Below are 15457 nucleotides of genomic sequence, written 5' to 3'. Positions count from 1 at the left end.
CCTGCTTCTTGGGAGGAAAGCGATGACAAACCTTGACAGCATCTTAAAAAGCAGAGACATCACCTTGCCAACAAAAGTCCGCATAGTTAAAGCTATGGTTTATTTATTTATTTATTTATTTAATTTATTTATTTTATATCCCGCCTTTCTGGTCGTTTCCCTGTAGTGATATACGGAAGTGAGAGCTGAACCATAAAGAAGACTGACCGCCAAAGAATTGATGCTTTTGAATTGTGGTGCTGGAGGAGGCTCTTGAGAGTCCCCTGGACTGCAAGGAGAACAAACCTATCAATTCTAAAGGAAATCAACCCTGGGTGCTCGCTGGAAACACAGATCCTGAAGCTGAGGCTCCAATACTTTGGCCATCTCATGAGAAGAGAAGACTCCCTGGAAAAGACACTGATGTTGGGAAAGCGTGAAGGCAAGAGGAGAAGGGGACAGCAGAGGATGAGATGGTTGGACACTGTCATCGAAGCAACCAAAATGAATTTGACACAACTCCGGGAAGATAGGAGGGCCTGGTGTGCTCTGGTCCATGGGGTCACGAAGAGTTGGACACTACTAAACGACTAAACTGACGACGGGTCAGGTATTATCTAAACCAAATCCCTTATGAATACACAGTGGAAGTGAAGAACAGATTTAAGGAAGTAGATTTGGTGGACAGAGGATCTGAAGAACTATGGATGGAGGCGCGTAATATTGTACAGGAGGCAGCAACAAAAACCATCCCAAAGAAAAGGAAATGCAAGAAATCAAAGTGGCTGTTCAACGAGGCCTTACAAATAGCAGAGAGGAGAAGGGAAACAAAATGCAAAGGAGATAGGGAAAGTTACAGAAAACTGAATGCAGACTTCCAAAGAATAGCAAGGAGAGACAAGAGGACTTTCTTATATATACAATGCAAAGAAATAGAGAAAAATAATAGAAAGGGAAAAACCAGAGATTTGATCAAGAAAAATGCAGATATTAAACATTTTGTGCAAAGATGGACATGATAAAGGACAAAAATGATAGGGACCTCACAGAAGCAGAAGACATCAAGAAGAGGTGGCAAGAATATGCACAGGAACCATACCAGAAAGATCTGGATGTCCCGGACAATCCAGGTAGTGTGGTTGCTGACCTTCAGCCAGACATTCTGGAGAGTGAAGTCAAGTGGGCCTTAGAAAGCATGGCTAACAAGGCCAGTGAAGGTGATGGCATTCCAGTTGAATTATTTAAAATCTTAAAAGATGACGCTGTTAAGGTACTACACTCAATATGCCAGCAAGTTTGGAAAACTCAGCAGTGGCCAGAGGATTGGAAAAGATCAGTCGACATCCCAATTCCAAAGAAGGGCAGTGCCAAAGAATGCTCCAAGTACCATACAATTGCACTCAGTTCACACGCTAGCAAGATTATCCTCAAAATTCTATAAGGTAGGCTTCAGCAGTATGTGGACCGAGAACTCCCAGAATTACAAGCTGGATTTCGAAGTGGCAGAGGAACTCAATACCAAATTGCTAACATGCACTCGATCATGGAGAAACCCAGAGAATTCCTGAAAAACATTTACTTCTGCTTCATTGACTATGCAAAAACATTTGACTGTGTGGAACACACCGTACTATGGCAAGTTCTTAAAGAAATGGGAGTGCCTGATCAAAAAAAAAAACAAAACTGAGATTATGGCCACTGGTCCCATCACCTTCTGGTAAACAGAAGGGGAAAATATGGAGGCAGTGACAGATTTTAATTTCTTGGGTTCCATGATCACTGCAGATGGTGATAGCAGCCATGCAATTAAAAGATACCTGCTTCTTGGGAGGAAAGTGATGACAAACCTAGACAGCATCTTAAAAAGCAGAGACATCACCTTGCTGACAAAGGTCCACATAGTCAAAGCTATGTTTTTTCCAGTAGCGATGTATAGAAATGAGAGCAGGACCATAAAGAAGGCTGGCCACCGAAGAATTGATGCTTTTGAATTGTGGTGCTGGAGGAGACTCTTGAGAGTCTCCTGGACTGCAAGGAGATCAAACCTAGCTCCAATACGTTGGCCATGTCATGAGAAGACTCCCTGGAAAAGACACTGATATTGGGAAAAGTGAAGGCAAGAGGAGACGGGGATGATAGAGGATGAGATGGTTGGACAGTGTCATTGAAGAAACCAACATGAATTTGACCCAACTCCAGGGAGGCAGTGGAATACACGAGGGCCTGGCGTGCTTTGGTTCATGCGATCACGAAGAGTCGGACATGACTTAACAACTAAACAACAAATTGACTCATTGCTTTCAACTGCACTGACACATTCAAACCCCTTCACCACATTAAGGTGTGCACCCAAGAAGGAGCTTAAATCAGAGAAATCACAGCAGCACATTGCTACTTATTAATGAGGTGTTGGATGTACTCCTGAACACATATCTCATTATGTACGGTAAGTGTAAATCACCAACAATATTCTCACTTAGTACAGTGGTGCCTCGACTTACAAACTTAATCTTTATTGGAGTGGTGGCCGTAAGTCAAAACGTTCGTAAGTCAAAGCACCATTTCCCACAGGAATGCATTGAAAACCGATTACTCTGTTCTGGCCGAAGGGGGGGGGGAAACAAAAGTATAACAGCAACAACAACAACACTGCAAGTCCCATGCTGGGACTGCAAAAAAAATATATCCAAAAATAAACATTGGAGCAAGTCCCAGGCTGAGACTGCAAAAAACCCCACCAAAAAACAAAGCAACACAGAAACGTAACCCCCCCAGCCCAACCCTACCCTCCAAAACCCACCCAGAACAACTTTTTAAAAAGGAAAAAGCAGCACCTTACCAGTCCAAAGCAACAGCACCAGGCCGCTTCTCCTTCCTCCTCTTGCGCCACTGCCGCATGCCCCGTCCACGGAGACCCTCTGACCCACCCCTTCGGTGGTGCTTACTCAGGAGTAGACCCACCCCTTTGATGGTGCTTACTCATGAGTAGACCAGCGCCAGGGATGGGCAGGGAGTACACCGGCTTCCTGTGCCCAGCGGCGATCCGGAACCACCCCGCCTCTCCTTCTTCCTCCTGCGCTCCAGGAGTAAAAAAGTTCCCTAACTGCCTGCTCTAACCGTTGGGAAGAATTACAGAGAAGCAGCCTCTTTGCCACCAACAGTTTGTATTTCCCACCTTTTCCCGTTCATAAGCCAAAGCTCCGGCTGCAAATCAAAGCAAAATTTTGCAGCTGGAGCTGTTCATAAGTCAAATTGTTCATAGGTCAGGGCGTTCGTAAGTCAAGGCACCACTGTATTACTTTAGGGCAGCTATTTTCAATCTTTTTTTGGGGGGGGCACAGCCTTTTTGGGAGCTCTTTTCAGATTCCAGGGCCCCTTATCAAACATGGATGCAACATGAAGAGGTGAATAGAACAGAAAAATGTTCACTCTGACTGCTTTCAAATGTGCCAGGGGCCATATGGTCCCTTGTTGAGAATAGCTGGTTTAGGGCAGCAATGGACAACTGTGGCCCTCCAAATACTTTTGGTCTACTCATATTCCCTTCACCCCTAATATGTTGACAGCCAAGTGTTATTATGGGAGTTGTACTACAAAATCATATGAGTCAGTTGTCCACCTCTTCTTTAGGGTGATTAGTGAGGTGCTGGTGCTTGTTTTATTTTGCAATGCAGAAAAATAGTTAGTGATGAAGTCTAATTCACTATACATTTTAGGTATAGATGTTTAATACAATAATCTCATAGACTGATTTTCAAAGAAGATGGCCAATATATTTGTCTCTCTTAGCATGTGCTAGGAAAAAGTAAACAAAACTCAAAGTATTAAGGCACCTTTAACAAATTTATTTCTGAGGAAATGTTCCATAATTCATTAAAAGCTTTAAAGCTGCCACAGTATTCTTGTTTTTTTACTATATGTCTCATACAGTACGGCCACTGTACCTGGTGACCCTTTCAATTATAAAAACAAGAATCCAAGATCCTGTTTTTGATCAGTACGGTTAAATGACATACATTTTCCACTCAAGTTTATTATATATAAAAAATCAATTTATTTGTTACAACTCCATGTATAGTAATAATTGAAAAAGGGGTCAGGAATTTTGTACAAAGGTTATATACACCTTGCAATTAAAGCACTTTTATTTTACAATACAAAAAAAGTGTTAGTGAATGAGTGAGAAGAGCTGACCAAATGTTGGTCATTATAATACATCCTTGCAAAGCACCATCATACAGAAATTTATGAACATACAAGTTGGATTTTTAAAAGACAGCAATAGACAGAGTAAAAATTACAAAACCTAAACATAAGTATTTAAAAGTTTTAAAGCAGCACCAGATCCTTCACTTAGAAACAAGATGTGTTCAGCTTATGATAGACAGTATTCTCTTTGTAGAGGAAGATATCTTGACTCTCCCTCCATTTAATTATTATTTAACTATTGTTATTTTTGGCACTCAATATAAGAGTGAGCCTCCCCTCTCTTACTATTTTCTTTCTTAAGATTTGGGAGGGATGCCGGGCAAACTCTTTAATGTATTTTACACTAACTGTCTTTATTTGAAGTGTTCTTATATAAAAATGGTCCTTAAAATCAAGCTATCAGAATTTAACACAGCAGTAGTTTTGGGAGTTATTTTAAGCTTGCTTCACACTTTGATTTTGGATGTACTGTATAACTTTAGAGGCAAACACCATAGGAAGGTATGGTTCTACTAAAACTGGCAATTTCTCTTGCAACTGCAACCTTTTGACATCTAAGAGAATTCAGCTTTAAGGTAATGGAGGTATAGACATGATCCCCAGAAATCTCTTTTCTGTCCCATTCATTTCAATGGGCAAGAAAAATATATTATCCTGCCCTACTAAAATCAGCAGACTCAACCTGCTTAAGTCTACAATCTTTCTTCATAATTAGAATTAACTCCTGTTAGCACACAGTAGACAAGCATTTAAAAAAATCACAGTTCTTTAAAGATGTAATTGTTGATTTACAGCACAATCCAAGATCAAAGACACTCTGGCTGCAGTTAGTTTGGAATGGGCAGATGCCTCTCATGCCAGCACAATGCCTTTGTTTTGGCTGATATCAATTCCACCAGCACAACGGTTGTGCTAGCTAAAATTATCTGGCAAAAGAGCCAAAAAAGGGACAGAGAGAGTGATGATCAAGGGAGGAGCTGTGTTATGTCAGAGCCACAGTCTTCTTAACTGAGACTCACAACCACTATGCTGGCACAAAGTTATGCCAGGTCAGGGTTGTCCTAAATAATTTCCAGCATCCCTAGGTTGGGAAGGATTTGGATTCAGTAGAGCCTTGGCAGCCTTGGTGTCAGCTCAGCTAACTCAGATATTCTAGTTAGGAGGCAGCCAATTCAATCAATGCTTTCCCTACCTGTTGATGGGGCAGGAGAAGTAGCATAAAGCTGGAAAAAAATGTGGGCAAAGGGAAAAATTTGGAAGAGCTTTTGCAAGAGAAAAGAACTCCTTGTTGGAAATAAGAAATAGTAACTGCCTCTAATGAAAAACATGTTATACTCAAACTATGTTAAGCACATGGGAGTCTGAGTAAATACTTTTCTTTTGATTTTGATTCTTTCTCTCATTTGATCTGAAGATGTGGCTGTTGCAGACTTGCACCCTTGAAGGTCCGGCACCCCCAATGATGGAAAACCTGCTGTTAGTGCACAATACATGTGCAAAAACAAGCCAGAGTAAATTACAAGTCAAGCCAATGAGCTGGATGTGCAGTTTCAATAGTTTTAAAGCAGTGGAAACTTAGTTCACTTGTTTCTCTTCAAGAGCAACTTAACCATAGGATTGATTTGTTTCAGTGTACAACTTGTGACTTACAAAGAGGCTAAATAGGTTACTTGCATTAGTTTGAGCAGCATTTGCCAATTTTAGCATTTTTCTTTCCATATCTGCCTTGTGTATACTATTGAAATTCATTAACTGCCTGTCATCCAAAAGCAATGAGTGAGTTCTTCTCAATGAATCCACTTAGGAGGCAATGAACCCTATTTGTCCCTCAGAAAGAAGATACGACAGCATAAGCTCAACCACCTCATAACAGAAATTGGCACAAACACACACATTGCAATAAGAAAAGACTGTTGCCAACATTGTACAAACATCTGGAATGGGATAAAATAAAGCAATATTCTGAATTCTCTAGTGCAAGCTTAGACATACTCCTTGTCAGAATGATGTGCATTTAAAGATGTAAACAACTAAGGGGTTGTTTTACATCAGCACTTCAGCCTCTACTGAGCCTCCAAAGTTTCTTCATGTATTGGCTATTGCACAGAACGTTTGTATTATTTACAATGCAACATCCATCTCCAGGGGACTCTCTGTAGGTCTATCCTGTAAAAAAAACCGAAGGGACAACTATAGACCTTCATGGATCTGAAGCAAAGCTCCTTTAACTCAATTTTTTGCAGACCTCCTGCAAGGTGGCTGTAGGATTTTGGAGCCAAGCCTGAGAATAAATTCTAAACTCAGCTTCCAATCCTAGCACAATTTTTTTTTTGGAAATAAAGTGCAACAAACTAATTTTTCCTCCAATTAAATGGACCAAATCCTCTAGCACAATTATGCTGATGTAATGCTAACACTGCAACTTTTGGGGGCAAATTGCTTCAGGATAAGAAATTGCCACAGACATTATCTGTTGTGTATGGAATCACATAGTTCAAGCATGCAACAGGTAAGCCTTATGATTATTTCTTACGCTAAGGCTATTCAACTCCAAAAGTTACACCATAAGTGTGATGACTATGCAAAAGGATTTTGGACATGCTAGACTGACGTGCCAGCTGTTACTATAATTACTTTTAAACATTTGATATGATTTACTGTCTCCCTTTCTGTGACAATGATAATACCCAAGAAAGGTACTATCATTGTGGGCAACTCTGATAGAGTTTACTTGCATTAGATTTTCAAACACCCTGTTAACATATGGCCTGGATGTAAAACTGAGCTTCTGGCACATGAAATGTAACAATGCACAAGTCAGGAAAAATATTCTCAAATGTGAGGATTTAAAAGCAGGACATGCTTGGGGCCTATATTCTGCTGATGCTAGAAAGGAAGTAAGGGCTGCTTCATAAATTACATACCAACTGTTGATACTGTGGATACAGTGGCATTCCCATAACAAACAAAGGGGGAAAGGGGAACTTTTGTTTCCAGGTAAACAATATTGAGGCAAGACGGAGCACAGTTAACTTCTACACTCTATTCTGTACCTACTGCCTGACCCCACACATTTCAATTTCCTGCTTTAGTTCAGCAGACAATACTATTACGTAGATGCAATCATGGCTAATAAAACTGCCTGATACATAACATATGAAGCAGCTCTTATAAGAGGTAATTACTTTTCCTAATGTATTTGAAAAATTAATGTAACAATACAGTGGTACCTTGACTTACAAACATCTCCACTTGCAAATGTTTCGAGTTATGGACGGCTCCATTCGCAAAATGTTGCTTCAACTTGCGAACGGAGCCTCGACTTATGAATGAAAAAAAAAAGAAAAAGAAAAAGAAAAAACCCTTTCCTGCCCTTTTGTTGACCTAAGTTCATCTCAGGTCAAAAGAAGATATATATATATAAAAATTTCTCCCCCTAGTGGTAGAGTATGGATTAATCGGCTCTGCATTAGTTCCTATGGGAAATAATGCCTCTACCTATGAACAGCGCCTCGACATACTAATGAAAAACAGCAGGTACAGATTAAATGGTTTTAAATGCATTCCTATGGAAAAGTTTGCCTAGACTTACGAACTTTTTGACATACGAACGCCGTTCCAATACGGATTAAGTTCGTAAATCGAGGTACCACTGTATTGTCTCCCTACCTCTAGTTCAAAAAGGAAGGCTCTCTCTGCCTTCTTTGAAAAAAATATTTTCCAAAGCCTGAAGCTAATGGAAGCCTTAATGAAAGATTTGTATGCCCCAAATATCAAAAAAACTACAAGTTCCAGTCATTTGGATAATTAAAGCAAGGAAGGTTTTCATGGGTTGGCTTCTTGGTAGTGTGTAAAACTATCATAAAAAGATAATATTCCTGTCCAATGATAGAAGGTGCAGAGAAAAAAAGGGGGGACCAACCCCACAACAAATGTTAACAAAATATTTAGGTTAAAGAATAATGTTGAAAAATGACATTCACAGTGGTTTGGGCGTGATAAATAAAATTTTGCCACTTAAGAAGTAATATATCGTACTCACATTGCAAAGATTGCCTTATTCAGCATCATTACTGATACACTCTTTAAGTTTGTTGGAAATCATTTCTGCTCCTTCTGGATGGTGCAGAGCAGATCATGACTGATTTTTTTTTTAAAAAATGTGTCCTAATTAAAAAAATAGTATTTTTAATATATATGAATGGTATACTGTAATAATACACTGAAAGTACTGCAAGAATATAAGATTTCATTTACATTAAACTATGAATTCAAAGTTAAATTTATCATTTATAAATATGGCATCTATATTATTATCATTATTATTTTATGTAGCATAAAAATATGACAACTTTTGGGGGGAATGAAATATTTTGTAGAATTGGGAGGGTAAGTTTTTCAGGTACTATTACCCTTGTCATTGTCATGGAAATAGCAGTGGTATGATAGGAGACATAGACAAATTATACCGGGAGGGAAAAAAACCTCATTCTGTCTTTTTCTCACACATACATTCTTAGGCAGGCGTGCACTTAACAAAGGGTCTCTTCATTCATTATTTGGCCCAAAGACTGTACATGAGATAAAGATCAGGCCTCAGGTTTGTGCATTCTCTCACCTGCTTCCCCTACTACAAAAAGGGGATAACAAAGGCACCCCACGTGTATTTGAATGCAGAATCTTCCTGACTGAACAAAATACAACAGGAAGGTATGAGGCTAGGGATATACAAGCTTATTCTAGGCCCATTTTTTGTCTCATCATGGTGAAATATTGATGCCAAACAAATAACCACACATGTAATTAAAAGCACACAGTCTCAAACACCACCATAGCCAAGAACATGGTAGAATTCTCAGAAAGGAATAAAGAGCTATAAAATGGTGCAACTGGGCTAATTCAAATTCAAATTCAACGAAAGGTGCTGTTTTCATAATTATGTATAAGCATAAATGTTTTCACCGTTGTGACAGCCGTTTTCTTGCAGAAACTAAAGCCCTTTGTGTACCGTATGTTATCTGTCTTGACAATTTTAAAAAAAGTTTAATCGGAATTGCTGGTCCACCAGAATTAAAAATACAAGAGGTTATTCAGCTTTTTGCACTTATTTATGATGATGCTTCATTAGACATTCCACTCCTTTCATTCTCATCCTCATAAAAAAAAGCTTTCTTCTACTTTTTATTTGGTATTTGGCTCACTGAATAGCAATACACTCTGGTCCTTCTATTTCCCTATGTGCTCAGTCACTTCAATGTTTTAAGGCATCTTCTTGTGTTACATTTGGAAAAATAAAAAACTTTGTCTAAATTTTTTTAAAAAAATTATGGCACAAAGCAGCAAACTTTATTTTTAGGAAAATATATAAATAACCTTGCCGATCACCTCCTTTTTGTACACTCCCAGGATCCCCCACCCCACCCTAGATAATAAATTTTTAACTGTATACACTATACCCTGCCTCACATCCTCCCCCCTGCTGAATAGGGGCAATTAGTATTTACACTGGTGAGTTGGAGGCAGTCAAAGGAGGGAGGCAGTTTCTCATGAAGAGTCTGTGCACGGAGAAGGTGGAGGTGGATACAAGTGATGTGAGTAGCTTCGTTCTGTGTATGGTGATGGAGGGCAGCTTTCGTAGTTCTCCTCTGCTGATAAGTACTGGCTGCGTGGCGTTGGCGGTGGAGGCACAGGCTCAGAATCATAATTCAAATCACTGGTGTAACCCTTCCCCACTGCTGTCATCACCCTGCGGCTGGGGGCATAGTCACTGTCACAAACATCCGTGCTGCATGGTGTAGTAGGAGGGGCAAAATGTCGGTAGCTGTATGGCCTGTAACTGAGGTGGGGAAAGAAAAGAGGGGGAGGACGGAAGAAGGAACATTAGTACCTTAAAGGAACTCCAGACTTCACTGTGTATGTGATATACCAATGTACAATTACCAGATACTGCTCATATGTTGGACTTTGTTTTCCATTAAGAACCCTGGTGGCTTTTAGGTTAAATTAAAAATATTGACACACAACTTCTCTAATGCAGCCCTATATTAAATATATTGTAAAAAAAAGAGAAGGAAATTGGGGGCAGTTTCAATAGAATAAATTTGCAGAAGTCACATCTTGCAAAGAGAGGTATATTTACTTATCTTTCACTCAATTTTTTTGCTCAACGTATTAATATTGGTTCAGAAGTTCATAAGCATCTATGTCAAAAGATCACCCATGGACCATCTCAAAGAAAGGCTCAAGAGTTATAAACCTGGGAATTCAAGCTGCCTTTCAACCAACTAGCACAGATGTAAGCTTGCAAACAGCCTGGCCCCTTGAGCCACAATGGCCTGAGACAGGAGGTTTTCTGGAGTGAGAGGACACTTCAACAATTTTTTTTTCCTTCAGGACAGCAATGTTTAAGAAATAACTATACTTGTATGTGTGTGCAGACAGGTTAGTAAAGCCTGTGTGAGATGTAGGTAGGATTTGTGGATTCGTCTGGAAGGCTGCACAATAGCTGAAATGGATGATAGTAAAATTACCTGTATGATCGATGGGTTGAAGGGCTGTTTGAAGAATAACCAAATTCCATAGTATAATGGGAACGCTCTGTAGCTGGTGATGGAGGAGGGTTCAAAATCTTACAGAAAGAGAAAGAGCCAATTTTAACAGAAAAAACGTTTAGAAAAATATTTGAAACATGGTAACACCATCCTTACCAAGTGCAGCACCAGTTCATTCTATGTACTATTGATATTTTGCATCTACAGTCATTTGATGATACAATGTTGCATTTCTATATTACTTTTCTTTCATGGTAGAAAAATTAGTAGGCATAGCTACTAATAGCCAGTACTCATAAGACTCAGACCCACATCACTTTAGTAAGGCTGCTGCAACATGAGAGTAAAAGTATAGATTCTAAGGAGAATGCTTATTGTTTGATAAATGCTTACACAGTACTACTAGAATATATGGCTTACAAACTTAATATAAGACTATTTGTACAGCATCACTTTTACACTTGTCCATGTATCATAACTCCTTCTAGACAATTACTATGCTAAGATGTTAAGCTTGCCAGGCCTCACATTGCCACCAACTTAAAAGGGACTAAAAGAATAAACATTTTCTAGTTAGGTATGAACAAACATGATGTTTGATATACATTTTTGAGTGTTTCATATTTCAGTACCCAAACTAGACCAGAACAGTTACCCTAGTTTTTCACACATCACTGAATTTTGTAATAAAATTGTCACTTCAAAAATGTAGCAAATCCCATACAAAAAAGTATTGTTGGGTATAATGTATAATACGCACTTTTGTGAAACAATACACTTAAAGATAATGCAAATTTCTCTGTAGCTTAGAGGGGGGAAAATCAGAGATATACGTGAAGAGGAGATGGATCAAAAAGAATGATCCATCTATCCCTTCTGCATCAATGTTGCATCTTAATAAATTCATTTTATTTTTATTGGCTCAGAACGAAATACATACATTTGCTGTAATAACCACATAACTGCAACAGATTTCACTGTTAAACTTTCAGATCTAGACTCTATTATGCAACAAACACAAAATAGGATACTTTTTTGGAAATGACTTACCGGGGGAAAGTAAGTACCCTTAGTGCTTGAAGAACTACTGGATGATGCTCCAGTAACATGAGCCCTGTCATAGGGTGGTCCACTACTTCCACCCATAATACTGAGTGAACTAATCATAGATTTGCCACGGGACATTCCTAAAAAAGAAACGGAAACATTTCCTGACAAGTGTGTTTATGACTGGGGAGGAAAAAGCATCCTGTGTCCACAAGAACTGTAATAGTTAGAAAGTATTCTCCAGTCACATACATCACCAAAATCTCCTCTGACAGCCAAGAATACAATCACCATTGAGTAAAAGACTAAAGGAAAAAAAATGTGTAACTGTGAAGAAAATCTATCTCCTTTCAGTGGAATTAGCACATTTGACAGGTTAAAAGCAAAAACAGGCTCTGGGGAGGCTTGTTCTCTGTCAGTAGTGCCTACTTCCCATTTGGGTCCTGGACTGAACAAACTACAGAGCACATCCTTCTTTCAGACTATCTTCTTGTCAGGAGACAAAGTTTTCCTCTGGCCTCGTTTCTCCCTTTCCCCTCCCCCCTGTGCATTCACACACCCATTTTACTAAGAGGAAAATGACTTTAAAAGTTAGTATTTAAACTGGGGGGGGGGGAAGCAAATATGTTTTCTACACATAATTTATAGAGGCTGCACAACTATAATTCAGCTGTCTCAGAATTTCCATAGAACATGTGTATCAGTTTACTGTGTATGTGTTTTAGCCCTGCTTATACCACCCCTGGATAGCAGTTAACTCTTAGGCATTAGAACTAGAGATGGAGGAGACACGTTCCTTCTTGAAGGTAATCAGTAGACAAAAAAGGAGAACCCCAAGTTTTATTTAAATCACTTAAAAGTCCTTTGCTATATGACAATCTCATCTCCAAGTTCATTATACTATCTATAGATTTCCCCTCAATAACTTTTCAGCACCATTCAAACCAGCCATCTACAGAACTTTGGCACACTATTGATTCGTTATACCTATTGTAATTTTATCCTTTAATGGGCCTGACTATGGAAGAAGTGGATAGTACATGCAACTTTGAGAATTTCATTTACCAAAAATAAAAAAAAATAAAAAAAATTCAGAGTTCTGATTTCAAACTCTGCAAAACAAGAACGACTAAGCTGGGAATGTCCTATTAACATTGGCTTAGTTAGCACACAAGATTCAGCTGTGTAAGTACATAACCCTACCTGAAAGGCAGAGCATTATACAAATGGTCCAGGAATGAATGTTAAGTCTAAAGACTAACCAGGAAGAGATCCAGAGAGAGAGCTTGGGTGAGGCACATAGCCTAGAGGTACAGAAGCTGGTCCATGCACCACATAATCATTGGTCATTGTTTCACCATCCCCTTTCATGCGTGGGCACAACACTCTCTGGCAAACAAAATACATAGCGGCAACTATAAAAACTGTGAGAATCACTCCAATGATAGAACCTATTGTGTTGGTAGCTTGAGGGGCTGGTTCTTCAGTTGTGTCTAAAAGTAAGAGAAAAACAAGGAGATACAAATAAGATTTTGACCATTTGACAGTTCCTACACACCTCAATCAGCTTTTTGAACCCTTCTGCACTGAAGGATATACAGTCGTGCCTCGCTTAACGACTGCCTCGCTTAACAAGGAAATCGCTGTATGATTAGGTTTTTGCGATCGCTTTTGTGATTGTAAAACGATGGTTTAAATGGTTTTTTTTTTCATTTAACTATGATCGGTTCCCTGCTTCGGGTTTCAAAATGGCCACTGGCTGAAGAAAATGGCTCCCTGCTGTTTTCTAGGATGGATTCCTCGCTTTACAGGCACCAAAAATGGCCGCCGTATGGAGGATCTTCACTGGATGAGCAGGTATTCAGCTCATTGGAATGCACTGAACGTTTTTTTTATTTCGTTTGATGATGTTTTCGCTCTACAGCAATTTCGCTGGAACGAATTAACATCGTCAAGTGAGGCACCACTGTAATGAAATGTCTTTTCCCAGATTTGGAATTAGGAGACATGAAGTGGGGCTAATATAATTGTATAATGCTTTTATGAACTGGCATAGCTCAGTGGGTTGGACCACATGACTACAGAGCCAGTTGTGTGAGTTCAAATCCTTACTATGACTCCCGGGAGAGGGATCAGTGTACATCACCTGGAGCATGTGTGGCTAATGGGGTTATGTACTTTGCTATTTGTTACGTCCTTCTATAAGTTCCATAGTGGCAGAGCACCACTCTGTACTTTTACTTTATAATATTTATTTATTTTATTTATTTATTTATTTTCTATCCCGCCTATCTGATCGTATTAGACCACTCTAGGCGGCTTACAGTAAAAACAACAATGTAACTTTAAGACTTTACAGCAGAAACGTAAATAAAAAAAAAATAAAGAACAGAATAAGAAAAAAAGATTGTCAAGGGTTTTCTGTTGGGAAGGCCCGCCTATACATCAATGTTTTTAGTTGTTTCTTAAAAATGCCCAGCGAGGGAGCCGCGCGAATCTCAGGGGGCAAGTTGTTCCAAAGGCGAGGAGCCACCGCCGAGAAGGCCCGGTTTCTGGTCTTTTCCTTTCGGGCCTCTCTCGGCGTTAGGCTCCTCAGCCTTATCTCCTGGCTCGCGTGAGTGACACGGGTAGATCTAGGTGGGAGAAGGCGTTCCGCCAAGTATCGAGGTCCTAAACCGTTTAGGGCTTTGTAAGTAAGCGTTAACACTTTGAAATCAATGCGGAATCGGATGGGCAGCCAATGCAATGCGGCCAGAGTGGGGGAGATATGTTGGTATCTTCTCAGCCCACTGAGTAGTCTGGCCGCCGCATTCTGCACCACCTGTAGTTTCCGCAGCAATCTCAAAGGTAGCCCCACGTAGAGCGCATTACAGTGGTCTAATCTCGAGACTACAAGCGCATGCACCAGAGTGGTGAGAGACCCCACATCAAGGTAGGGCCGCAGCTGGGCTATCCGCCTGAGATGGAAAAAAGCGGAACGGACCACGGACGCCACCTGGGTCTCCATGGTGAGCGCCGGGTCAAGATGGACACCCAAGCTACGGACCCCATCCCTGGCGGGCAGGGTCACCCCCCCAAAAATGAGGGATTGGGTTATCGTAAGTTGGAATTGACTTGATCATCTCTTATTATGCTGCAATATACTGTTGTTCTTGTTATAAACATATTTCTTGTTCCTCAGCATTGTTGGCATGTTTTGGGGGGCTAAGCCAAAAGGTTAGGAGACAAGTCCAAAACATTTGTGGCTAAAAGGACATGTTTGTAAAATCACTGTTTTTTTTATTTCAGGAAGTAAATTAGCAGCTATTGATCCATGTTTTAAATTAGTAGCTAAAAAATTTGGAATTATTCCAGTTGCTGAAATTAATACGGGGAAGAAGATAATCTGATTTTGCTACTGTATCTTTCACTTTCTTGTCTTAATGTTTGGTACTTGTTAATTTTCTGTACTTCCAGGGTTGCTTGCTGATGGAACTTGGACTTCTTTTTCTTTGTTGCATCCAGAAGTATAATACACGGCTTATCAAACACATTGTTTTATCTGTGATAATTTGGTTGGACCAGAACTTTATGACAGATTCCTTTTCTAAAACCAAAGGTGGCAAAGATTTGGCTAACTGCTTAAAACAATCTTTGAAACTTGGTTATGACTGCATGCACAACCCGTTGAT

General features: G+C 39.7%; 1 protein-coding gene across 1 annotated transcript in view; it reads right to left on the bottom strand.

The window, feature by feature from the left end:
• Positions 1 to 4009: 4009 nt before the first annotated feature.
• Positions 4010 to 15457, bottom strand: part of LRP6 (LDL receptor related protein 6) — a 161112-nt gene continuing 149664 nt past the window's right edge. Inside the window, exons 20-23 of the mRNA XM_020785777.3 lie at positions 13049 to 13279; positions 11790 to 11926; positions 10719 to 10816; positions 4010 to 10024 (exon numbers count right to left, since the gene is read on the bottom strand). Coding sequence (XP_020641436.1) covers positions 9733 to 10024; positions 10719 to 10816; positions 11790 to 11926; positions 13049 to 13279 — 758 coding nt within the window. The 3' untranslated portion in view covers positions 4010 to 9732. The remainder of the gene's footprint in view (positions 10025 to 10718; positions 10817 to 11789; positions 11927 to 13048; positions 13280 to 15457) is intronic.

This window comes from Pogona vitticeps, chromosome 5 (genome assembly GCF_051106095.1).
Source record: "Pogona vitticeps strain Pit_001003342236 chromosome 5, PviZW2.1, whole genome shotgun sequence".
Classification (NCBI taxonomy): domain Eukaryota; kingdom Metazoa; phylum Chordata; class Lepidosauria; order Squamata; family Agamidae; genus Pogona; species Pogona vitticeps.
Note: the sequence above shows the minus strand (reverse complement) of the source record. Positions and strands in the feature narration are given on the sequence as shown.